We start from the raw sequence: 25349 nt of genomic DNA on the forward strand, positions 1-25349 counted from the left end.
CCTCACCCATGTGTCTGACGTGATGTCGTCCCAACGATCCGTGTAGAGGGACAGGCGGCCGCCTATGGGACGACTCGGGTTCGAGTCACTTCCCCCTATGGTACGGGCGACCGCCGCCCCCCCGAAAGGGCTGCCGGTATTGATGCTGGAACCTATTCCGGTCCTGATAGGGCTGCCGTGAAAACTGTCTGTCTGACCTGAAGGAAGAAAAGCGTTGGTGATGATCAAACTCAGATGCTCTATAAGACTGCCTGTGGTAAGGATGAGACCGGTTCTCTGACTTTTTGGTAGAAGACGGGAGGACCTTCTTCTTGTCCTTATTTTCGACAAGAATCGGGTCGAGAGCCTCCCCAAAGAGGTTGGGGCCCTTGAACGGGGCGGCCGCCAGATCCCATTTAGCCTTATTATCTATCTGCCAATTACGCAGCCACAGGAGACGGCGAGAAGTCACCGAAGTGGCCAGGGCGCTGGACGCGAACTTCACTGTGTCCAAAGTCGCATCAGCGGAAAATTCGGCAGCCGCAATGATCTTCAACAGATCTTGGTGCAACCGTTCGTCCTGGATTGGAATGCGATCCTGGAGCTGGTGTAGCCACATGACCGTAGCCCTGTTGAAGTATGACGCAGCAGCTGCCGCCTTAATGGCCCACGCTGTGGCGTTAAAGTTCTTCCGTAAGGTAAGTTCCGCCCGTTTGTCTTCGGGCTTCAACTTATCAGCCGCGTCCCCAGACACCACTGGGGAAGAAGATACCAGGGCGGCCACCGGGGCGTCAATGGAAGGTAGCTGAATGGCCTTCGCAAAGGTCTGCTCCACATTATAGAAGCGACGGTCATTGCTCCCGGGGTTAGGGAAATTGGAAGGGCGAGACCACTGATTGGTCAGAACCTCCATGAACAAAGGGGGAGCCGGAATCTCAGCCTTGTTAGTGGCCGTGTTGGAAAACATGGCCATATCCGGGTCCCTTGGAGGAGGAACCGTAGGGTCACCTGTGCCCACCTTGGTGGTCTTCCTAGCTTTGCTCAGAAGGATCTTGAACATGGCCGGGTGAAAGAGACCCTTGGGCGGAGGACTCTCGGCCCTAGCAGTCTCCTCATCCTCAGAGAACCCCATACCTTGGGGATTCTCCTCCCCCAGGGCTGAGGCCTCGCTTACCATAGACGGAGACGATGCCCTGTACTGAGACCTAGCAGAGAAGGAGCCCCTGTCTCTCTGTGCAATGCCCCTAGTAATAGCAGTCGAAATAAGCCTCTTAATGCTTTCTGGGAGGTGCTCCAAATCCTCCCCCCCTCCATAAGAAGAGCTAGGTCCTTGGGGGGCCAGCCTACGTGAGGAAACAGGTCCCCTGGAAGTTCCCTCCAAGGGGTCCTCCTCATCCCCCCTTGCTAACCTTGGTGAGATAGAGGGGGAAGGAGAGGGAGACCCCCTCCACCTGGAATATCTACGGGACCTGGGTGGAGACACAGAAGGAGATGAGGGGCTGAATCCTCTGGGAGAGGATTGGAACGATCTAGGCCTGATGGGCGAACGAGACCTGCTGGCTGAGGCCCGCCCCGCAGACCTGGCCCGCCTTTCAGCCCTGGCAAAGGTCTTTTCCAATGCCCTATGCCTCCTTGCCTCCTCCCAGGTGGAGGCCCTAGAAGGCCTCTGGGCCGTCCCTGGAACACCCGAGGGATCCCCAGCCTCCTGGCTTTGCCCCCCTTTTGCCGGGCCTTCGGCCTGGCCCTGGGGAAGAATCGCTCCCTTTTCCATCACCTTACTCACGTGTCCAGGAGACTGGAAATCGCGATCAGAAGGCCGCTGTAGGCCCTTTCGGAACCTGGACCCTTGTTGCAGCAAGGCCTCTGGCAGGTCACCCGCCTGTGTCTAGGCCTCAATGCTCCCCAAGTCCAATGGCAGCTGCACGCACGTGGCGTGATTCAAAATGGCCGCCAGAATCAAACGCGGCAAAGAAAAAGGCCGAAAAATCGTGTTCCGGCTCTCCGGCCTCCAGCTGCAACAGAAAACGCTCGGCGGCACCCAGGGGCCTCGCGGCAGGCCCGCACGCACTCCCCCCACTCGCCTGCACGCCTCAGCCTCCAAAAACGCCTCCCCGAGCGAAAAACCGCTCGTTCCGGCGAGCAGCGGCTTCTCTAGCCGCTGCTGACTCCACGTGGCACCGAAGGCTCCGTCTTAAAGAAAAAAAGCCTCGGCGCGGCTGCAGCTGCCCAGAGCCGGCACCCCCGCAGTCCCGGGAGTCGGGCTAGGCTCCGCGCTCTCAGAAGGGAGGCAGGAGGCCCCAAGAACCCCCCCCCAAACGTTTAGGGCAGAAACTGTCCCTCTGGGCCACAGCTGCAAATTTAAAATTGTTGGGAAACAATTTAAAATGCCCAATTAGCCAAATCCAGACCAAATTAAAGTAAATAACACAATAATTCCTACCTACACACAGATTCTCAAGTGACTGGACCAAAAAGACTGAGAGGAACTGGGAAGGAAAGGAAAGCCAGGAGTATTTAAGCGTTTGCTCTCAGTCTTTGGACCAATCAGGCTATGAGAATACCCACACGTGACCACTCCCCCTCCTACAATGGAAAAGGAGTTTATTTTAAAAATCTCCTCCTCATGAACTCTTGTGCCACTCCTAAATTTATTTTTTTAAAACAACTTCTGTTGAAGCTATAGGTAAATATAAGTGTCTCAAATTAAACCTAGTTTGTGATTGAATTTATTTATTGGCCAGAAGTATGTTTATGTATACGCTGACATATGAATCTGGTGTAACCAATAGTAACAAACCTAGCCATGAACATCTGCCTGCATCTCTTTAGCATATATTTAATGAGTGAGTATATTTTAATACATTTTTATTATGGGCATCTTACTTGTGTAACTAAGTTTGAATGGGTGAATAGATAGAATGTAAGTAGAAATGTGCCATTGTTAGTAGGACAGATTGGGCGTTATATCCCACTCAAACATCAGCCTCTTCTCCCCTTCTGTCCTTCCAGTTGTTAATTCTGTTTCTTGAAATAAAAGCTTTTTGGCTTCTACTGAATTCTGTAGCTATGTTTTCTTTTTAGGCAATTACTGTCTATGTTACTACTTATATTCATCTGAGCTGGTAAGGCATGAGATGGGTTATCTATACAAGTAAGATATACTTGATCAGGTATATACAATAATGATCACCTAAATGTTCTTCGAACTCCGGTACTTGGGTACATTCTCTAATGGTAACAACAATTTGACAACAAGAGGAGGTGGTAAGATCCCTTTTGTATGCAATAAACACAGGTGATACTATTTTATTTATTTTATTTTTATTTTATTAAATTTGTTAGCCGCTCCCTCTCCACAAAGGGACTCGGGGCGGCGTGCAATAAATAAAAACACATATTATAAAATTACACATTGTACGGAGGAGGTATAAAACACAATACAATATTATAATAACATAGAAATATTAAAATAAGTTAAATTAAAACCCCAATAGAAATTACAAGTTTAAAAATTGCCAGGAGGAATAAAATGGAGCTATGGTTGAGCCAGGCCTGCTAGTTGAAAAAGGTGGGTCTTGAGTTTTGAACGGAAGGAGCGGAGGTCGATGGTAATCCTAATATCCGGGGGGAGGTCATTCCAGAGGGCTGGGCCCATCACAGAGAAGGCCCTACTCCTGGGCGCCGCCCTCTGGCACTGCTTAGTGGACGGCACCCGGAGAAGTCCCTCTCTGTGAGAGCGGATTGGTCGTAGGGATGTATGGGGCAGGATGCAATCCCGCATGTAGCTAGGTCCTGTGCCATGGAGCGCTTTGAAGATGGTAATCAATACCTTGAAACGCACCCGATAGACCACAGGGAGCCAGTGCAGCTCGCGCAGGAGAGGTGTTATATGGGAGTATCTCGTATTCCCCGTAATGACCCGCGCGGCTGCGTTCTGGACCAGCTGCAGTCTTCGAGTGCATCTCAAGGGAAGCCCCATGTAGAGAGCATTACAGTAGTCTAGGCGGGACGTCACCAGTGCGTGAGTGACTGTGCGAAGGGCATCCCGGTCCAATAGGGGGCGCAATTGGCGCACCAGGCGAACCTGGTGGAACGCCCCCCTCACCACGGCTGCCACATGGTCATCCATGGACAGCCGGGCATCCAGGAGGACGCCCAAATTGCGCGCCCGTTCCATGGGGGCCAGTTGCTCGCCCCCAATGGCCAGTGTTGGAATTAGCTGGTTGAACCGGGGGGCCGGAAGCCACAGCCACTCCGTCTTGGAGGGGTTGAGTTTGAGTCGGTTGTCACCCATCCAGACCCGTACGGCTTCCAAACACCGGGACATCATTTCAACGGCCTCGTTGGGGTGGTTCGGGGTGGAGATGTACAGCTGTGTATCATCAGCGTACAGATGATATCCCACCCCAAAACCACGGATGATCTCACCCAGTCATTTGCTGTTTATTTTTTATTCTGGATTTTTGCATGGAGCATGAGGTTGAATTTGAAGACCAAAATGAGCCTTAAAATATGTTTCTGTGAGAGTATGTTGTACAGAGCCAAGTCTTTACAGTTTGAAGAGTTTGCATTTCAAATGGACTGTTCATAGTGTTTCAGCCATAAATTTGGATTCACATTCTTCATGAATTTTAATTATGATTATGTGCCATCAAATCAGTGTCAATTCCTAGCAAACACATGCATAGGTTTAGAACAGAATAACACAGTTGGATGGGACCTTGGAGGTCTTCTAGTCCAACCCTCCTGCCTAGGCAGGAAACCTTACACCATTTCAGACAAATGGTTATTCAAAATCTTCTTTAAAACCTCCAGTGTTGGAGCATTCACAACTTCTGGAGCCAAATTGTTCCACTAATTAATTGTTCTGTCAGGAAATTTCTCCTCATTTCTAAGTTGGTTCTCTCCTTGATTAGTTTCCACCCATTGTTTCTTGTTCTACCCTCAGGTGCCTTGGAAAATAGCTTGACTCCCTCTTTTTGTGGCAACACCTGAGATATCGAAACACTATCATGTCTCCCCTAGTCCTTCTTTTCATTAAACTAGACATACCCAGTTCCTGCAACCGTTCTTCATATGTTTTAGCCTCCAGTCCCCTAATCCTCTTTGTTACCCTTCTCTGCACTCTTTCTAGAGTCTCCACATCTTTTTTACATCATGGCAACCATTTATTCCTATCATGCATGATGTGTCTGATTTCCTGAATAATTTCAATTTCCATGGCTTCCCTCTTTGGTCTAATCTTGTGGAAGAGACTCAGGATCCAAAGATGGGGGTTAAAAAAAGCTGAAATATTATTTTCCTTTCCCAGTTCAATCTTCAATTCATCACTTGAAGTCTGACTTTTGTTTAAAGTAGCGATAGAAACAGTTGTAAACCAGCCAATTTCAATACTTTTATAATTGATCAGGGGGAGGTTTACATTTTTTTAAAAAAAGCATATTTTGTTATTCTTGATAATAACTTGAACATTTTTCTACAGTACACAGTCTTATGGTTTTTTATTTACCCTACGATTAATTTTCAACATTCAATTGGTCAACAAGAATTCCCAGCTTCTGCACAACCTCACCCTTGGCTACAACATCCATGACAATTATTTGAACCCTTTACGCACTTCAGATGCCTTGCTGGACATTCTCTCCACTGGAGAAGCCAATGTCCCCAACTACGGCTGTGGAAGGAAGGAGAACCTTCTGGCTCTTCTTGATGGAGCTAGAAGGGACATCTCCATTCAGGTATCAACAATAGCAGGCATCTACAAAGTCCCACAGGTTTGTGTGTGTTTTTCTCTAACTGGTAAAGTGAGGAGTGGGGGTGGGGGATGAAGATTTCCCCAGGGAGGAAGTCCCCACCTATTTTGTGTCCTCTTTTGAGTAAGTCCATTTTGCCCATCTTCTGGGCAGCTCTGGACGGGGGCGGGTGGGCGTGTATATGCTGTGATGTCCCCAGAGCTCAGGGAACTCAAGGGGAAACCAAAGCAGTTTGCTTTCCTTTTTTAAAAAAAATCAAGTTTCTAGTCCTTGTGGTCAAAAAAGAAAAAAGAAAAGAAAAGGGATGCCAGACCAGGAAGCAACAGGTTTGATCCTTTTTCACGTGACTCTTTTGCTCCTTAGCTGGTGCAGCAAATCCCAAATCATCGACCTTCAAGCTGAAGGCTACTGGGAGGAGCTGATGGACACCATCCAGCCCAAAATCGTAGTGAAGGACTGGTGAGTGGCCAGAGGTTCCCGAGCCCCCCACGTTCCTCCCTGGGTCACCCCTTGCCTCCCAATTCCCCTTCCTCAACTCCTACTCTCAAAACGACGCTTTAGAGTACTGCACACCAGAACAAGTAGACACAAGTACAGGTTTTTTCCCCGAATGCCATCACTCGGCTAAACAATGTTATAATGAAAGTGTTACGAGTGTGCAGAGATGGACAAATTTACAAAAGGAATAAAAGAAAAGGAGGAAACAGAATATTATATGGCAGTGATGGATAACCATTTTTGGCTCCAGTGCCAAAAGCAGGGGGAGCACCGAGGATTCATGCGCGGGCGTGCCACACCCATAATGCTATGCACACGCGCACAAGCCTCCCCCCCTTTCTAGGAGCCTGGGTAGGGTGAAAACAGCCCCCCCCCAGAGGCCCTCCAAAGGCTTCGGGAGCTTCCCTGAAGCCTCTGGAGGGCGAAAAACGGCCCTACCGGGAACTCGGAAGTTCAGGAATGGTGACTTCCGGTTTCCTTGTATGGTCGTTATTTGCCCTCCGGAGCCTTCAGGGAAGCCTCCTGAAGGCTCCGGAGGGCGAAACACCTCCCTACGAGCAAACCGGAAGTCCGTTATTGAACTTCTGGTTTGCCCATAGGGCTGGTTTTTCGCGCTCCGGAGGCTTCAAGGAAGCCTCCGGAGGGTGAAAAACGGCCTAAAAAGAAGGCCCAAGTCAATTGGCCAGTGTGCGCATGTGCACTGGAGCTGACAGGGCAACGCCTTGCGTGCCCTAACAAATGGCTCCGCATACCACCTGTGGCACGCGTGCCATAGGTTCGCCATCACGGTTATATGGCATGGAATGAGTGGTACAAATGGCTAGAGGACAGATGTAGAGCTTAAGGAAAGGCTAAATGAAGACGACACAGGAGTTAGAAATTAGCAATGTAGAGATTTAGATGAACAATCTCTGTATGTATAAATGGAATAAAGGATTGTAAATTAAGGAAGGTATATAATAGTATCATATGTATAGACAAAGAGAAACTGTAATAAGGTGAGGAAGAGTACATTTACAATGGGTTTATACCGAGGTGGAAATGTTGTACAGAAGGAAATTTTGTCTTTTTTTAAAAAAAAAAAACTGTTTAATAAAAATCTTTATTTTAAAAAAGAACAGTTTTTCCCCCGAACGCCATCACTCTGCTAAACAAATAATTCTCTCACCACTGTTAAGCTATTTACTAAATCTGCACTACTATTAATCTTGTCATTGTACCGATCACCTATCTCCTCCCACTTATGACTGGAGGACTGTAACTTTGTTGTTGGTATCCTTATGATTTATATTGAGTGTTTCCTAGTGTGATTTGATTGCTTATTTGTACTTTATGACTATCATTAAGCGTTGTACCTTATGATTCTTGACGACTGTATTTTCTTTTTATGTACACTGCGAGCTTATGCACCAAAGACAAATTCCTTGTGTGTGCAACCACACTTGGCCAATAAAGAATTCTATTCTATTCTATTCTATTCTATTCTATTCTATTCTATTCTATTCTATTCTATTCCATTCCATTCCATTCCATTCCATTCTATTCCATTCTAGTCTATTCTATCCTAATCCTAATCCTAATCCTATTCTTTTTTTCTATTTTCTATTCCTTATTTTATTCTATTCATTCTCTATTCTATTCTATTCTATTCTATTCTGTTCTTTCTATTTTTATTCTTTCTATTTCTATTTCTTATTCTATTGTATTGTATTCTTTACTCTGATATTCTATTCTATTCTTTATTCGGATAGTCTATTCTTTATTCTGATATTCTATTCTATTTTATTCTTTATACTGATATTCTATTCTATTCTTTATACTGATATTCTATTCTATTCTTTATACTGATATTCTGTTCTTTATTTGGATATTCTATGCTTTATTCTGATATTCTATTCTATTCTTTATACTGATATTCTATTCTATTCTTTATACTGATATTCTATTCTTTATTCTATTCTATTTTTTATACTGACATTCTATTCTTTATTGTGATATTCTATTCTATTCTTTATATTGATATTCTATTCTTTATTCTATTCTATTCTATTCTATTCTATTCTATTCTATTTTTATTCTATTCTATTTTTATTCTATTCTTTATTCTGATATTCTATTCTATTCTTTATTCTGATATTCTATTCTATTCTATTCTTTATTCTATTCTATTCTATTCTATTCTTTATTCTGATATTCTGTTCTATTCTTTATTCTGATATTCTAGTCTATTCTTTATTCTGATATTCTGTTCTATTCTTTATTCTGGTATTCTATTCTATTCCTCCACCAGGTATGCCGCTCGGTGTGATGCTGGCTGCCTCTACCACCTGAAGGTGAAGCTGCTGTCCGCTAACGAAGACACAGTGGCCGAATTTGAGAGCGAAACCATTGCGGTCCCCCAGGACAACGAGGGCGAGTGGGCTGAGGTTTGTCCCTGGGAAACCCCCCCCCAAAAAACAAAGTAAAGGGGGAAGAGAGAAGGGCTGGCCAAGTCTTGTTTTCCGGCTCCTGTTCCCAAATCGGACTGGGACCCTGCTCCCTACCCCATCTCCTGGGCCAGGTGTGGGTTTCTGCCAAACACTACTGCCATTTTGCACGCGCGCTGGACGCGCAGTTCAATTAAAACTGTTCTGTGCATGCGCAGGACTAAAAAACAAAATGGCGACGATGACGAGGGAACCTGTTTGGGGGTGTGTGGCAGGCCTGAGTCACTGCCAGTTCTAGCGACCCAGTCCAACATACCACTAACGGTTTGGTAGGAATCCACCACTGCCTTGGGCAGAGAAAAGGGGGCTGCAGGAGCGATGCGTTGAATCCTCTGCTCTTTCCTCTGAGTTTTCTCTTTTCTCTCCCTGGCTTAAGATCACTCACACCTTCGCCGATTACGGTCCCGGCGTGCGCTTCGTCCGTTTCGAACACGGCGGTCAGGATACGGTGTTCTGGAAGGGCTGGTACGGCGCCCGGGTGACATCCAGCACGGTGATGGTGGAACCTTAGCCCACCATGCAGCAGCCTGGCCCCTCTGCAGGAAACCCTTGCTACGAAAACGACGCCTGGGAATGGGCAAATATCACATGAAAAGCAAAAAAAAAAAGAAAAGAAAAGAAAAGAAAAAGGAAGTCCCATTCATTTAGCCAGCAAAGAAAGACTCCTTGGCCATTGTTTAGCCGAGCATCCTTGCATATACGTTTGGCCAATGCGTAAATAAATCCTGTTAAAAAAAAAGTTACAGCTGTGGCTGCGAATAAGAGAAACAGCTCTCCAAAGTTGGAGGGGAAGGAGAGGGAGAGAGAGGGAGGGAGTGAGGGAGAGAAAGGGGGAGAGAGAGGGAGTGGAAGAGAAAGAGGGAGGGAGAGTCGGAGGGACAGAGAGAAAGCGAGGGAGGAAGGGAGAGGGAGGGAGAGAGAGAAATAGATGGAGGGAGATAAAGAGAGGGTGGGAGGTTGAGAGGGAGAGAGAGGTAGAGAAGGAGGGAGAGAAAGGGAGGTAGAGGGAAGGAAGGTGAGTGGGAGGGAGAGTAAGAGGGGGGAGAGTTGGAGGACGGAGAGAAAGAGGGAGAGGGAGGGAGTGGGAGGGAGAGAGAGAAAGAGGGAGGGAGATAGGGAGGGAGAGAGAGGGAAAAAGGGAGAGAAAGAGAGGGGGAAGAGAGAGAGGGAGGGGGAGAGGGAGAAAGGGGGAGAGAGAAGGATGGGGAGAGTAAGAGAGGGAGGGGGAGAGGGAGAAAGAGAGAGGGAGAGAGCTCTGCAATAGTTAAATAAGGTAATACAGAAAATTTCCAACTTAACAATTCATTTAGTGACCGTTTGAAGTTGCAAAGGCAATGAAAACAGTGATTTTTTTGCCGTTTTCCATACTTTGCATTATCCCCATCATGGTCAACGAAATTTAGACGCTTAGAAACCATCATGTAGTGCTCAGGGGGTGACGCGATCCCCTTTGACGACCTTCTGACAAGCAAAGTCGATGGGGAAAGCCAGGTTCACTTCACACAACCGGGTTACAAACTTCACCAACTGCAGTGGCTCACTTAACGGTGGCGAGTAAGGTTGTAAAACGGGACAAAAGTCACCAACTATCTCGCTTAGCGACAGGCATTTGGGGTTCATAATTGAAGGCCATTGTGATGACCCGGGGCGTGGTACAAAGGCAACACAGCCAGAGAATGGGTATGAGTCCCTTTATTATCACCAGCTGTGCCCCCAACGTCCCTTTCAACTCTCCGGCCTGGTGAAAAAAAAACTCGCCCACAAACCTGTAACAGCCTTTGGCTGACAATACTCCAGTCCAAATGTTGTAAGCAGAAAACTTCCAACTATAAATCCAACAAGGCAAGATGATGTAATTAATCTGGCAGGGCACACAAGATAAGGAGTTCTAGAAGTGAAGTAGCAGGGCAGTAAACGTGAACTATCAGCAGTCCAATTGGGCAGACCTTTTATCTTTGGCTGAGGTCACGTACAATAATGCTGTTCACAGTAGCAAAGGACTCATGCCGTTCAAAATAGTGAGCGGTATGGACTTCGTCCCAATGCCTGAGTATCCAAGGAATTCCCCCTCCTCAGTCAGCTTGACTGATTGGATGTTGATGCTAAAAGCAACCTGGGAAAGTGTCAAAAAGGCACTGGCTAAAATGGCACAAACCTATAAGAAACAAGCAGATAAACACCAGGCTCCGCAACAGCCATTCCGGGTAGGAGAGAAGGTTTACATCTCCACAAAATATTTGAGATTAAAGCTGCCTAGCAAGAAACGGGGGCCAAAGTTTATGGGACCATTCCCCACAGTAAAGATCATCAACCAGTCACAGTGCAATTGAAACTGCCTCGATTGTTGGAGAAGATACACCCGGCGTTTCATAGTAGCCTCTTGAAACCTGTGATTGGATCCACCCTGAGACTACTACCCGGGAGCCCCTGGGCCCTATGGTCATAGGGGGCCAAACCCATTGTGAAGTTCAACGAATCCTCGATTCGAGGTGGCACAGGAGACAACTCCAATACTTAATCAAGTGGAAGGGCTACCCCTTATCAGAGGCATCTTGGGTAAAAAGTAGGAATATCCAGGCTGATCGTCTTATAGCGGAATTCCATGCAGAAAATCCAGGCAAGCCTGGTGGAGGAACGCATCCCTAAATTATGTACCTGTACTCAAATTGTCTTTGTGTCACACAGATCGCTTTTGGGAAGTGAGGGGAGCCGGATGTCAACTTCTAAAGCGTTGCCATGACTATTATCAGTTTGGCATTCGAGGGAGGATTCCATGCATACCTTCGGCCAGAGTTGGATCTCATATTTCTACAACCTAGTTTGCGAATATGATCTGTGACGCCTGATAGAAAGGAGGAGATAGAGGAGTAAAATTCAAACGCAATTAAGCGAAAGCCAGTTTAGGCTCCACAGAAATCCGGGCCAAGATGTTAGTCCTAATAAATGAATGGATTTTTTTTTAACTTTGTCTCGAGGCTCGTAAATTAATTAGGTCAGCTCTTGGGAACTTCACACTACCTCTCTCCTGCTCTGCCCAGTCTGACTTTGCCCTTCCCCGGTTTCTTCCACAGTCAACGGAGCCACTCTCGCTCCCTGTCAGCTGTTCGTCTTTCATCTCAGAGTCAGACTCTGACGGAGGCATGACATTGTCTTTCCCATCGCTTTGTACGTCCTCCGTGACAAAAATTAACAGATTAAAAGAGTTGGAAGATCCTGGCAAGGACTTGCTCCAGATGCTGGGATTTTCTCTTTCCAATAAAAGAGCTGGAAAACTCCACCTGGCCACAAAAGCAAGACAGAGAGCAAAATCAATACAGCTTCTTGTTTTGAGCCTGCCCGATGGTGTCAAAAGCCGGACCGATTCTCTCTTGCTGTACACACAGCCGTAACGTCAAGCAATCTCAATCAGAATCGAGCTGGAAGGAGCCTTGCAGGTCTTCTAGTCCAACCCCTGGCTCGATCAAGTCAACCCTGTACCAATGATGGCGAACCTTTTAGGGATCGAGTGCCCAAACTGTAACCCAAAACCCATTTATTTATTGCAAAGTGCCAACACGGCAATTTAACCCAAATAATGAGGTCCCACTACCTAAAATAATGATGATGCAGAGTTCAGCTGATTGTTCTAAGAAAAACGGGAAAAAGGAACTTTTATGCCCCTTCTTTTTTTTCCTGCTTTTGAAATATTACGTTTAGCAAACAATAAAAAAGAAAAAAACTTTTGTAATATCATCTCTTTTCCTTCCTCCCTCTCTTTCTCTCTCTCTTTCCCTCCCTCCCTGTTTCTCTCTCCCTCCCTCTCCCTCTTGTTTCCCTCCCCCTCTCTCCTTCCCTCCCTCACTCCTCCTGTTTCTCTCTCTCCCTCCCTCTCTTTCTCTTTCCCTCCCTCCCTGTTTCTCTCTCTTTCCTTCCCCCCTCTCTCTTTCCCTCCCCCTCTCTCTCTTTCCCTCCCTCCCTCCTCCTGTTTCTCTTTCTCTTCCTCTCTCTCTCTTTCCCTCCCTCCCTGTTTCTCTCTTTCCCTCCCTCCCTCTCTCCCTCCCTCCCTCTCTTTCTCTCTCTCTTTCCCTCCCTCCCCTTTTCTCTCTTTCCCTCTGTCCCTCTCTTTCTCTCTCTCTTTCCCTCCCTCCCTCTGTTTCTCTCTCTTTCCCTCCCCCTCTCTCTCTTTCTTTCCCTCCCTCCCCCTCTTTCTCTCTTTCCCTCTCTCTCTCTTTCTCTGTTTCCCTCCCTGTTTCTCTCTCTTTCCCTCCCTCCCTCTCTCTTTCCCTCCCTCCCTCTCCTTCTCTCTCTCTTTCCCTCACTCTCTCTCTTTCTCTCTCTTTCCCTCTCTCACTCTCTTTTTCTCTCTCTTTCCCTCCCTCCCTTTCTCTCTCTTTCCCTCCCTTTCTCTTTTTCTCTTTCCCTCCCTCCCTGTCTCTCTCTCTTTCCCTCCCTCTCTCTGTTTTTCTCTCTTTCCCTCCCTCCCTCCTCCTGTTCCTCTCTCTCTCTCTCTTTCCCTCCCCCCTCTCTCTTCCCCCTCTCTCTGCCTCCCTCTGTTTCTCTCTCCCCACCGGAGGGGGGGAGAGGAACTGCTGAACTGGTGCTGGGTGGTGGGAATGACGTCTGGAGGCTGACGAACCCAGGAGCAACTTACCAAAGCTCAGCTGGTTGACGGGGAGGTGGGGCAGCCCAACACAGGCAGCTCTGCAGGAAAAGCAACCACTTTATTTTGGCCGAGCCGAGCCGATGCAGGGTCCCATTCACTGGTGGGATTCAGCAGGTTCGGACCAATAGCAGAAATTTTGTGTAGTTCGGAGAACCAGTAAATACCACCTCTGAGTGTCCTCGCCCCAATCTATTCTCTGCTTCCCAAGTCCCAGCTGATTGGGAGGGAATGGAGATTTTACAGTATCCTTCCCCTGCCATGCCCATCATGCCACGCCCACCAAGCCATACCACGCCCACCAAGCCATACCACGCCCACCAAGCCATACCACGCCCACCAAGCCATACCACGCCCACCAAGCCACGCCCAGAGAACCAGTAGTAAAAAATTTGAATCCCACCACATTGTGGGCTCCAGGAGGAGAAATGGGATCCCGTCAGCCCCATTGTGAAGCGCGCGAGTGAAAAAAATACACTCAATCAGTTCCAACTTTGCGGGATCTTTTTCTTTCACAAGACCTTGATTGAGTGAAACACGACGGAGCCGGGCTGCATCCCCACAGACAGGGCTCTGTGTGCCACTTCTGGCATGAGCGCCATAGGTTCACCACCACAGCCCTGTCCCATTTCAGACCTCCCCCAAATGGCCTGTTTTTTGTGAAAACGGGCCTGGGTTTTTTTTTTTTTTAAAAGGGCATGCATTGCCTTTAGGAGGCTTATAGAATGCTCCTGGGGGCTGGGAGGGGGCAAAATTGAGCAAAAAAAGATTTTCGCTCATTTCTGCCCTCCCCAGCCCCCAGGAGCACTCTGGAAGCCTCCTAAAAGCTCTGCATGGCCATTTTGGTGAAGGGGGCGGCGCTTCAGGAGGCAAAAAATGCTGTATTCAGTGTATAAGACGCACCCAGATTTTCAGCCTCTTTTTTGAGGGAAAAAGGTGCGTCTTATATTCCGAAAAATATGGTACATTAAACTTTTTGATCACTGGCCTCTGCCTGAAATATTCAAAATGGCCATGAGGTGGCAGGCTGTTATTGGTCCCGCAATTTCCCATGGATTTTTTTTTGAAGCAATTATTTTTATTACTTATTCTTATTTTGAGATGAGTGCCGTCAGTCTGTCATACTCAAAATGGCCACGAGATGGAAGCCCAAACACAAAACGTAGGCCAGGAGAAGATTCAAAGTCCAATTTTGTGGTTAAAAATGGTGCTAGTTGCTGTTTTTAAAATTAAGACATGTAATCATGTTCAAAGGAAAACAAGGAAGTTCATTTGCCTCTTTTTTTTATTGAAAAAGTTTTATACAAACAATTTCCCCCCCTTTTAACCCCCCACCATACAATGTAAATCACATACAGATAGTATGCCCCCTCCCCTCCCCCCAACCCCAAATTTTTTTTTCTCATTCAGATATTATACCAAATATTTTACCCCCTCCCCTCCCCCCGTCTTAAAGTAGATTACTCATTCACATATTGTACCCCCTCCCCTCACCTCCCAACAATCATAATATAAGTTTCTCTTAAAGTAACAATATTTCATTAATCCCATCTTCTAGTTTAATTATGCGTATATATTACCCCACCCTCCACCCTAACCCACCCCCACCTCCCACTCAACCCCCCCCCTGACTTCCGCTATACACCACTCTAACAATTCCAAGCATCCCATGTATTATTTACTCTGATCATCTATCAGTCTAAACATTCTTACCTAAAGGCTATATAATACCTCCTAGTCTGGTATTTATTCTGCATATAATCAATCCATTTTACCCATTCCTGTGTATAATTCTCCTGCTTCTGAGCTCTTAAAAAAGCTGAAATTTTTGCCATTTCGGCGAACCCCGCCACCTTCTGAATCCATTGATCAATTGTCGGTAAAAAATCTTTTTTCCAATGTTGCGCAATCAACAACCTAGCTGCTGTGACCATATACAAAACCAATTTTGTTTCCCCTTTAGTAAAGTCCTTAGTTATACCCAATAAAAACATTTGCGGAGTAAATTGTATTCTTTTCTTAAATACATTCTGCATAACCCACCATATTTTTATCCAAAAAGCTTTAACCTTATTGCAAGTCCACCATACATGAAAAAAGGTAGCATCTAAACACCCGCATCTCCAGCATTTTGGTTGAGAAGTTCATTTGCCTCTTGAAAAAGCACCTTTGGGACATTTTCCTTTGAGGGTTTTTTTTCCAGATTGGTACCCAGTTGATCGTTCATTGGTTGCAATAGGAATCGATTGACAAACAGGAATTGATCAGTTGGCTTGTTCCTGAACCTGGAATTCTGGGGTGAGAGTGACTCTAGTCGTCCAGATATTTTTTAATGCCTAAGGGTAGAATAGAATGGAATGGAATGGAATGGAATGGAGTGGAGTGGAGTGGAATGGAGTGGAGTGGAATGGAGTGGAGCAGAGTAGAAGAGCAATAGCACTTAGAGTCAGCCTCTTGCCCCCAACAATCTGGGTCCTCATTTTACCCACCTCGGAAGGACGGAAGGCTGAGTCAACCTTGACCTGGTGAGATTCGAACTGCCAAATCGCAGTCAGCTGACAGTCAGCAGAAGGAGCCTGCAGGACTGCATTCTAATCACTGCGTCACCATGGTTCAATAGAGTAGAGTAGAGTAGAGTAGAGTAGAACAGAACAGAACAGAACAGAACAGAACAGAATAAATAGAGTGGCACCAAACTCCATAGCTCTGAGTGACCTTCCCCAGCAGTCTCTGGAGACAAGAGACCATGTTGAAGGACAGAAGAAGGCCAATGTCCTTGTTATTCAAGCTTTTCCTTTTCAGTTGAAGCTTAGCTTCTCTCCTTTTGAATCAGGAAAGCACCTGGATATCCCACTTTGTGAGAATTGTTATGTGGTGTACCGTGTTTTCCCCAAAATAAGACAGGATCTTATTTTCTTTTGACCCCTGAAATAAGCGCTTGGCCTTATTTTCGGGGAGGTCTTATTGTTTTGAGGTTACAAGAGGCGGCGGGTATGGTCACCTCATGGCTGCTGCGTTGCAATATTTCCGAGGAGGGTTATTTTTGGGGGAGGGCTTATTTTAGCCCATGCGCTCAAAAGCCTGAGCTTATTATTTGGGGAGGTCTCATTTTCAGGAATGAATAGTATATAGTTGTCAGTTGATGTTCTCATTCTGGTCCTCCGTTGGAGCGGGAAAATGCTCTCTCCTGATTGGTTGTTCGGGTGATCCGTTTCCTATAAAAGGAGCGGTGTCAGCCAGAGAGTTCAGCTACCTCGCAGGCAGTATTGAATAAAGGGCTGTTAGAATTCACTCTGGCCTCGTCTCCATTCTTCGCCCAGAACATAGCAGGAGCCCTTTGAATTCTTCTAATTGTTCTTTAGAAATTGTGGACTTCCTGCTTCAGTGATGTGCGGTGAGGTTTATGGCTGGTGAGGCATTGACACAGTGGTGGGTTTCAAAAATTTTTAGAGCCTCTTCTGTGGGTGTGGCCTGCTTTGTGGGAGTGGCTTGCCAGCCATGTGACCGGGCGGGAGTGGCTTACCGGCCATGTGACTGGGTGGGGTGGGAAATGTGGTGAAACTCACTTAACAACGCTCTTCTTAGCAACCAAAATTTTGGGCTTCTTTCTTTCTTTCTTTCTTTCTTTCTTTCTTTCTTCCTTTCTTCCTTTCTTTCTTTTTCTTCCTTCCTTCCTTCCTTCTTTCTTTATTTCCTTCCTTCCTTTTTCTTTCCTTCCTTCCTTTTTCTTTCTTTCCTTCTTTCCTTCCTTCCTTCCTTCCTTCCTTCCTTCCTTCCTTCTTGTCTCTCTCTCCCCAACTTATTTTCTTTCCCTTCCTTCCTTCCTTCCTTCCTTCCTTCCTTCCTTCCTTCCTTCCTTCCTTCCTTCCTTCCTTCCTTCCTTCTTTCTTATCTCTCTCTCCAACTTTCTTTCTTTCTTATTATTTTATATTCTCTCTCTCTCTCTCTCTCTCTCTCTCTCTCTCTCTCTCTCTCTCTCTCACACACACACACACACACACACACACACACACACACAAAGTGGGTCAGCCAGGAGTTCTGCCTCCTCTAACCTCAACATCTGTCTTTTAACCATGTATAGAATAGTTTCCATGTTATGAAATAATCTGAATCTTCTTTTCCTTTGATTCTTAGGATTAACCTATCCATCCCTGCACATTCCAGAATTTTTAAATTATTACATCATCTGCAGGGGTTTCTGGGTTTTTTCAGCATTGCGCTTAAGGTATCCTAGTGATCCTCTCCATTCTGGAAGCCTGCAGAGACCTGGATGACTCCTTGCACACAGACTGGGCCACCCCAACGCCCCCCCCCCCCCGGTGTCATAGACAGGAGAGAGGAGAGGTCATAGCCCTCCCCCTCTGTTGAGAGAGGGCTGTTCAGTTTTAAGATAGATGGCCTCTTGGGCCCCTCTTTCCAACCAGGGGTCTCTTCTGTCCAGAGGGTGGACTTTCCTCTCTCCCAAGACAGCAACACCATCTTTTCCCCAGTTCCAAGGAGCCCCCCCCCCATTTTCCCTCTGATTCAGGTTATTATGGAATATATGAACTGACACAGAATTCTGGCTTCTCCAAAACATGTTGGGGAGTTCTTGAATCCTTGGGGTAAGCGAGTCCAGGTGTATTGACTCCTGACTCGATTCATAGGGTTTGTCCATTCAAAGGCAAATACGTCTTGACTTGGTTTGGCCAGGGGAATGGTATCCTTCAAATCTACCACAGTATCTTTGAGGGACATTTATTGGGCAAGAATTCGGTTTTAATTGAACTTCAACAGGGATTGCATTTTTAGCAAAACCTGGGGGGGTTATCTTCAGCCCAAAGTTTAGCTACATTGAATAACTTCCAGTCTGCCTCTTGTTCAACATCCTTCATTACTAGCAGTCTCCACATTTCTTCAACTGGATGCTGAACAATTAGTTTTTGACCTTCCTGATCAAATGAGATCGTAGCTTTTAGTTTATTTAAAAGATCTCGTCCCAGGAGAGGCACCGGACACTCTGGTATGTATACAAATTGGTGAGTGACCGTTCCCCTTCCAATCTGACATTTAAGGGGTTTCAAGATAGGCTTTAAACTCAAATTTCCTGATACTCCTTGTATTGTTATTGATTTTTCTGATGGGGGGTCCAATCATTTGATTTAACACGGATACAATTATTTCTCTAAGAGGGGCAATAGTTACACCCCTGGTCTTTGTTTTACTTCTAGTATGGTTTGACACAGAATCTTCAGAACCCGCTGAAGACCATGAGGCACTTCTCTTTATTTTCTTCTTTGACTTAGGTTCCCTATATTGACTGATCAATATAGGGAAATTGGTCCCAGTGTCCATCACCCGTCACTATTTGATGAACTCTTGACACGAGTTCTGGGTTCGCCGACCCTGTTTTTGGCCACCCTATGCCGAAGGTGAGCCATTCTGATTCACAGAATTTTTTTTAGTTCAAACGGGGTAGCCACTGGGTCTCCATAGTCCCTAGAAAAACCAGCTTTGAAGTTATCTAACATACATTGAAGGGGTGTCCGTGAGACACCTCCCTTGCTACTTCTTCCACCCATGTTCTAATACACTGCCACTGACCCACGAAGCCGGAAAACTCACGGTCATCAATGGGAACCCCATAGACAACATTCCTCCAGACCTTCCTGTCCTCCTCCATCCTCTGGAGTCCATTTAAGCTCATGCCTACTGCTTCAGTGGCTCCATCCAGCCACCTTATTCTCTGTCGTCCTTTCTTCTTTTGCCCTCAATCGTTCCCAGCATTAGGCTCTTTTCCAGCGAGTCCTTTGTTGTCATTAGGTGGCCAATGTATTAGAGTACTTGATATCTGAATAGCTTATTTAATTAATAGGGGCAAAAAATGCAACCAGGAATTTCAGCTTTCCAACTGGCAAGGTCAGCATCTTTAACCACTGAACCATCATCTTCTTTCTAGCTTGATAAATACAATGCAATTTACTCCATTTCTCTGAACTTTAAAACACTTTGTGATTTTAGATTTGGAGGGCTGTTGTGTGTTTGCATGTTGTTTGGATATGCATGCATGCAATCTATTATGGAACTTAATTATAGCACTTATGGAATATAATAAACATTGTTCTTGTGTTTCCTTTTGTATCATGTTAGCAATTTACTATATCTGCAAACAAGCTGGTAATAATATGTGTATAGTAGCTTAATATCATTTTCAGCAAAGAGGAGCGGTTTTTTTAATCATACATTTTTGTACTTGTTCAAAACCTAATAACTCTATGCAAAATAATGTGTTTGCAATAATATTGCAAAGTTTGTCAACTGAAGTTTTTAGAAGTGAACTGTGGATTCTATTATGTAGATATCACTAGTTAAGGCTTAGGGTTAGGGTTTTTGTTGGTTCTGAAGTTAATGTCCAACAGCTAGCAGAAGAGAGGTCGGATATTTCAGCAAAACAACAATCTAAAAACATACTTCCAAACTGACCATGAAGTTATTATGCAGAAAAAAAAGTAAATGTTTTGGAACGTCCTTAACAGCCTCCAGATTTGGATATTGTTAAAAATCTATTATTATATTACAGACGTGCCCTGTACTAGAGGAAAAGTAAAAATATTTCTGAGCTGGGAAAGCTATACAAAGAAGAGTGAAAAAATATGAAAAAACAAGAACAGAAAGTTTCTTAGCTAACTACAGAAATATTTGGAAGTTGTTTTTCTATCAAGAGATGTTAAAAGGACTGACTGAAAATATTCAAACTTCTGTACCTGCATATTCACTATTTTCTTATTTCAAATCTGTAAATAACCCCACATAAATAGCGTGTATTCAAATGATCAGAAAGATGCGTATTTAGCGTTCTATTATGTAATGTTTATGTCAACTTCTGATCCACGAAACAATTCCGTTTCACTAGGTTGAATACTTGCATACAACTGTATATTATGATATGATCCAGTGGTGGGCAGACTTCCAGCTTGTTAGAACTTGTTTTTCATTGAAATATTACTGATCATTAATATGCAATAGACTAGGAGTGTGCAAGGATGGCCCCTTTCTGACCTGTGGACTGCAACTCCCAGAATTCCTGATCTAGCCATGTTGGCTCAGGAATTCTGGGAGTTGAAGTCCACGGGTCAGAAAGAGGCTACAATTGCCCACTCCTATAATAGATAAAAACTTGCAAATGAATTCTGAGTCTATGAATTCCTTTTATTATCCAAATTTAATATATATTTATATATATTTTATTTGATTTCTAGACCGCCCCCTCTCCCCGAAGGGACTCTTTGCTTTATAGGCAGAAATCTGTACAAAGGATTCATTTTGCTACTGCTATGGTAAAATATTAATAAAATATAAATCTATACTGCTTACTGTTCAAAGATCTACCATATTTTTTCGGAGGATAAGATGCACCAGAGTATAAGACGCACCAAGTGTTTGCACTCTGCAGACCTCCCCAAAATGACCCATTTTTCACAAAAATGGGCCCATTTTTTGTTAACAAAAAGGGCAATGCATAGCCTTTAGGAAGCTTGTAGAGTGCTCCTGGGGCTGGGGGGTGGGGTGGGGCAAAATGAGCAAAAATGGCCCATTTTGCCCAAAAAATTGCTCCATTTTTTGTCAAAAAAGGGCACACATATAGCCTTTAGGAGGCTTATAGAGTCCTCTTGGGGGCTGGGGGCCCTACTGAAAATAAGCAAAAAATTGCCCATTTTCACTCATTTTTGCCCTCCTCAGCCCCCAGGAGCACTCTGGAAGCCTCCTAAAGGCTATGCACAGCAATTTTTGCAAGTAGGGTGGGGTTTCAGGAGATCAAAAATGCTATATTCAACCTATAAGATGCACCCACATTTTCACCCTCTTTTCTGAGGGAAAAAGGTGCATCTTAAAGTCCGAAAAATACGATATTTTCTAACTATCCTGGTAACTAGAAGAACTAAAAAGTATAAGGATTATATGCTTAGGTTTTATCCTCCAGAAACTGTCTATCTTTGCATAATAGATCAAAATATTTAATTAGTTCAACATAACCTCTCATTTAGCTCTAATTTTCTAAAGTAAAGACAATTTACTAGGCAGTTTAGAGTGTTACTAGTTGAATTTTTTTTAAAAAACTGCTCATGGTCAACATTCCTTTTGAAAAAACGTTTCTGTCAGTTTGTCTCAGGAAGTTGTGAGACAATCACGTGTCTTGAACAACTGTTTCACCCCTCCAAGAAAAAGAACATCAGTTGTTGAACGTCAGTCTGATGCCTTACCTAAAGAAAACGGTAATTTAATTGAAACTTATACTATTTTCTGTGATATTATGATTGGTGGATAGAAAAAAGCTCCTGAATTTTGTGTTCTTGTTTCATTCAATATATGAAACAAAATTTGCTTTAGAGCATGGGTGCCAAACTCACGGTATCACATTGTCATCATGTGATGTATCGCAATGTTTCCCCCCTTCACGGAGCTGGGCGTATCCTGCGCATGACACATCTGGCCTGTGGGCCACCAGTTTGACACCCCTGCTTTAGCGATTATTTCAAAAAGCAGAACAACATTCCAGTCTGCTATTGTTTCACTTGCTTGGCAACAAGGTGGCCAAGGCTTTCCCAGATGTTATTGCCCAATTATGCCTCTGGTGATTCCTTGGCTTCCCAAATTGCAGCTAAACCCAAAAGAGAAGTTAGTGTTAGGGACCTCCTCCCATTAGGAATTTTCAATAGTAATAATGATGCCATTGCACCATTATTCGTGATCAATTCTTGAAATATTTCTCCTTACACTGTAAAAATGTGGAGAAATCATCATACAAGTTTGATAGAGTATGTCAAAAGACCATGCACGGCCAGTTCTGTCTTAAATACAAAAGATATAAAATCATAAAACAACATGATCTATCTATCTATGCTTAAAATAGTATAAATATTACAAAAAGAATTTAATCCATTTCTTCATAATCCAAAATAGGCCTTTCTACATTAAGCTGTTGCAAGATATTAGGTGAGGTAGAAGGTAAACAGGACAATAAATAATTGCTGTTCACTAAGATAGAATAATAAAAGAATCAGAGTATCTTTTTCATTGTTTTTAATGCAGTCATTAGGCTACACATGTGCATACCCAGAGTATATAAACCTATATGTAAAGAATGACTTCCTTTTCTTCAAAATGAAACCCCAGAGTTTATTTTGTTTTTTCTTACCCAGCTCTGCCTTGTTGCTGCTTTATTTTATTTTTCATTAACATTGCTAAAATTTATAGCTATCGACATGCACAAAAGCAACACTGCAATAAGAAATCCTAACCAGGAAAATGGGTTCCTTTCTTAGATTTTCCCCCAAGTGCCCAATTTCTTATCTCTTTTCTTTCTTCTCACTAATTATTCTCCCTCAATGATGAGAATATTTCTTATTTCTCATCATACAGTAAATTTTCCTAAATATACATAGGACACTCGTCCAGCTTTTCTGAAGCAACGTTCCCTGATAACTCTTACATGATGCAACATAATTTGCTTAATAGTGTACAAAAGCTGCAATTACTCAAACTGTATTAAATCTGACTTTGAAAAAAATGGAACACCAGGGGAAAGTAATGTCAGGAATATAGATAAGAGAATGTCTGATGAGTAGACATCACAATAATACAGTAAAAAAAAACCTCCACTCCTCTAGAATGGTCTCTAAGTTTTATTAGCTCAAGGATTATGAAAAAAGTATATTTTCTTAAACACAAAAAATAATTCTAGACCCTTCCTCAGTCAGTGCTAGAGGAGATCCACCCTGACTGCTCTTTAGAAGGCCAGATCTTGAAGATGAAACTCAAATACTTTGGCCACCTAATGAGAAGGAAGGACTCACTGGAGAAGAGCCTAATGCTGGGAAAGGTTGAGGGCAAAAGAAGAAGGGGACGACAGAGAATGAGGTGGCTGGATGGAGTCACTGAAGCAGTCGGCTTGAGCTTAAATGGACTCCAGAGGATGGTAGAGAACAGGAAGGCCTGGAGGAGCATTGCCCATGGGGTCGCAAGTAACAACAACAACAACTTCATTGAGCAGTAGAATCATTGAGTCTCTTTGTGTATATAGAAAGACATGCACATACAGTATCTTCCAACAGGGATTTTTTTGGGAGGGAGGAGTGTTTTTTAGATTGAAGGAGGTTAATGTGTAAGAATACACAAGGATTGATATTCTTAGTAACCCCTAAGGCTGAGTTCTTGAGAAGGTAGCAGTATGCAGTTTTTAGGTTCAAAAAAGTGAGCAGGATCTGATATAGTTGAGATGTCTAAAATATGTGCAGAGAAAATAGCTTGATAGAGTCTATTTTTCTCTCATAGTGTGAGTGCCAAGATTGCCCAATAAGCATAGTGAAAGTTTTAGTAGCAATAAACGTTGGTATTTTTTCACACAGTATAAAATTAAGCTATATAATCTGCATCCACAAGAAGAAATGAGAGTACTGTGAATCAGTTATATTATGCTTCTGAACAAATGCAGCATGTATTTCAGTACCAATTACTGGAATACACAATGGATGGTGCTCTTACAATTATGATCTGTACTGATCAGCTCCTTTAGAGTAGCAGAATGCTAAGTATATGACTCTTTGCCCTGATCTTGCATTATTCTTTTCATTTCATTTCATTTCATTTATTGAATTTATAGACCGCCCCTCTCCCCGAGGGGACTCAGGGCGGTGTACAGACAAAAGCTAAAACCATATATACAATAACAATATTAAATACCCCTTATTAAAAACAAATTAAATATAGGGTCTGTACAGTGATAATAAAAATTAAAACAGGTAAAAAGGACAACCCCTTAACATTTAAAATGCCGGTCAGGAGGATTAAAAATTGAAGCTACGGTTGGGCCAGGCCAGCTAAGTTGAACAGGTGGGTCTTAAGTTTCTTGTGGAAGGAGCGGAGATCGGTAATAGTTCTGATGTTGGGGGGAGGTCATTCCAGAGGGTCGGGCCCATCACAGAGAAGGCCCTACTCCTGGGCGCCGCCCGCTGGCATTGCCTAGTGGACGGCACCCGGAGGAGTCCCTCCTTGTGAGAGAGAATTGGTCGCAGGGATGTATGGGGTAGGATGCGATCCCGCAGGTAACTAGGTCCTGTGCCATGGAGCGCTTTAAAGGTGATAACCAACTCCTTGAAACGCACCCGAAAAGCCACAGGTAGCCAGTGCAGCTCGCGCAGGAGAGGTGTTATATGGGAGTACCTAGTACATCCCATGATTACCCGCGCGGCCGCATTCTGGACCAGCTGCAGCCTACGGGTGCATCTCAAGGGGAGCCCCATGTAGAGAGCATCTGCTTAATCTAAGAAGTTTTAAAAGTAACAATAGCAGATTTCACCTGTCCCTATTGTTGATAGATATGCTGGACTATACTTTTTATCCCAAGGCTCTAATATAAACTAATGTTAATGTTTGAGTATTTAAGTTGTAAATGGTTATTTGCACAATTTATTGCTCATCCTTTATGCTAAAAAAAGTGTCAGGTGAAGACTAATTTTATTGCTCTGGAAATATTCTCTAGGTTATAGTGTAAGGCTTAGAAAGTTCTAGTGAAATCAACAGATTATGAGCACAATTTGAGGTTGCATTGCAATCTGCAAGGAAAAATAAGACCAATTGACCATTTTTGTACCATTTGCTTTTTTATAAAATGAAAGAAAATATTAAGGTTTTTCCTCTAACCCAGTTTTCATTTCCAAATTGCTTTTCTTTCATTTTTTAAAATCCAATTACAAGTTCATTGAATAAAGTAGGAGATTGCAATTGGTATTTGAAATAGGATCCATTCCTGGTAAAGAAAGGGATCAATGGCTAAGATGCTGAGCTTGTTGATCAGAAAGCTTGGCAGTTCAGTGCTTCGAATTCTTAGTGCTGCGTAACGGAGTGCATTCCTGTTACTTGTCCCAGCTTCTGCCAACCAAGCAGTTTGAAAGCACGTAAAAATGCAAGTAGAAAAATAGGGATCACTTTGGTGGGAAGGCAATAGCACTCCGGGTG

The 25349-nt window shown here is 44.2% G+C and overlaps 1 protein-coding gene across 1 annotated transcript; it reads left to right on the forward strand.

Annotated features, from left to right (window-relative positions):
* Window positions 1–1922: 1922 nt before the first annotated feature.
* On the forward strand, window positions 1923–9418 carry LOC309382353 (F-box only protein 2-like; the record flags this gene model as incomplete). Its single annotated transcript, XM_081971862.1, has 5 exons — window positions 1923–2031; window positions 5810–5855; window positions 6096–6191; window positions 8521–8656; window positions 9093–9418. The coding sequence occupies 5 exons, from the start codon at window positions 1923–1925 to the stop codon at window positions 9225–9227; spliced, it is 522 nt and encodes a 173-aa protein (XP_081827988.1). The 3' UTR covers window positions 9228–9418.
* Between the last annotated feature and the right edge of the window lie 15931 nt (window positions 9419–25349).

The sequence above is a fragment of the Natrix helvetica genome (genome assembly GCF_964273705.1).
Source record: "Natrix helvetica genome assembly, contig: HAP1_SCAFFOLD_253, whole genome shotgun sequence".
In the NCBI taxonomy this organism is placed as follows: Eukaryota; Metazoa; Chordata; class Lepidosauria; order Squamata; family Natricidae; genus Natrix; species Natrix helvetica.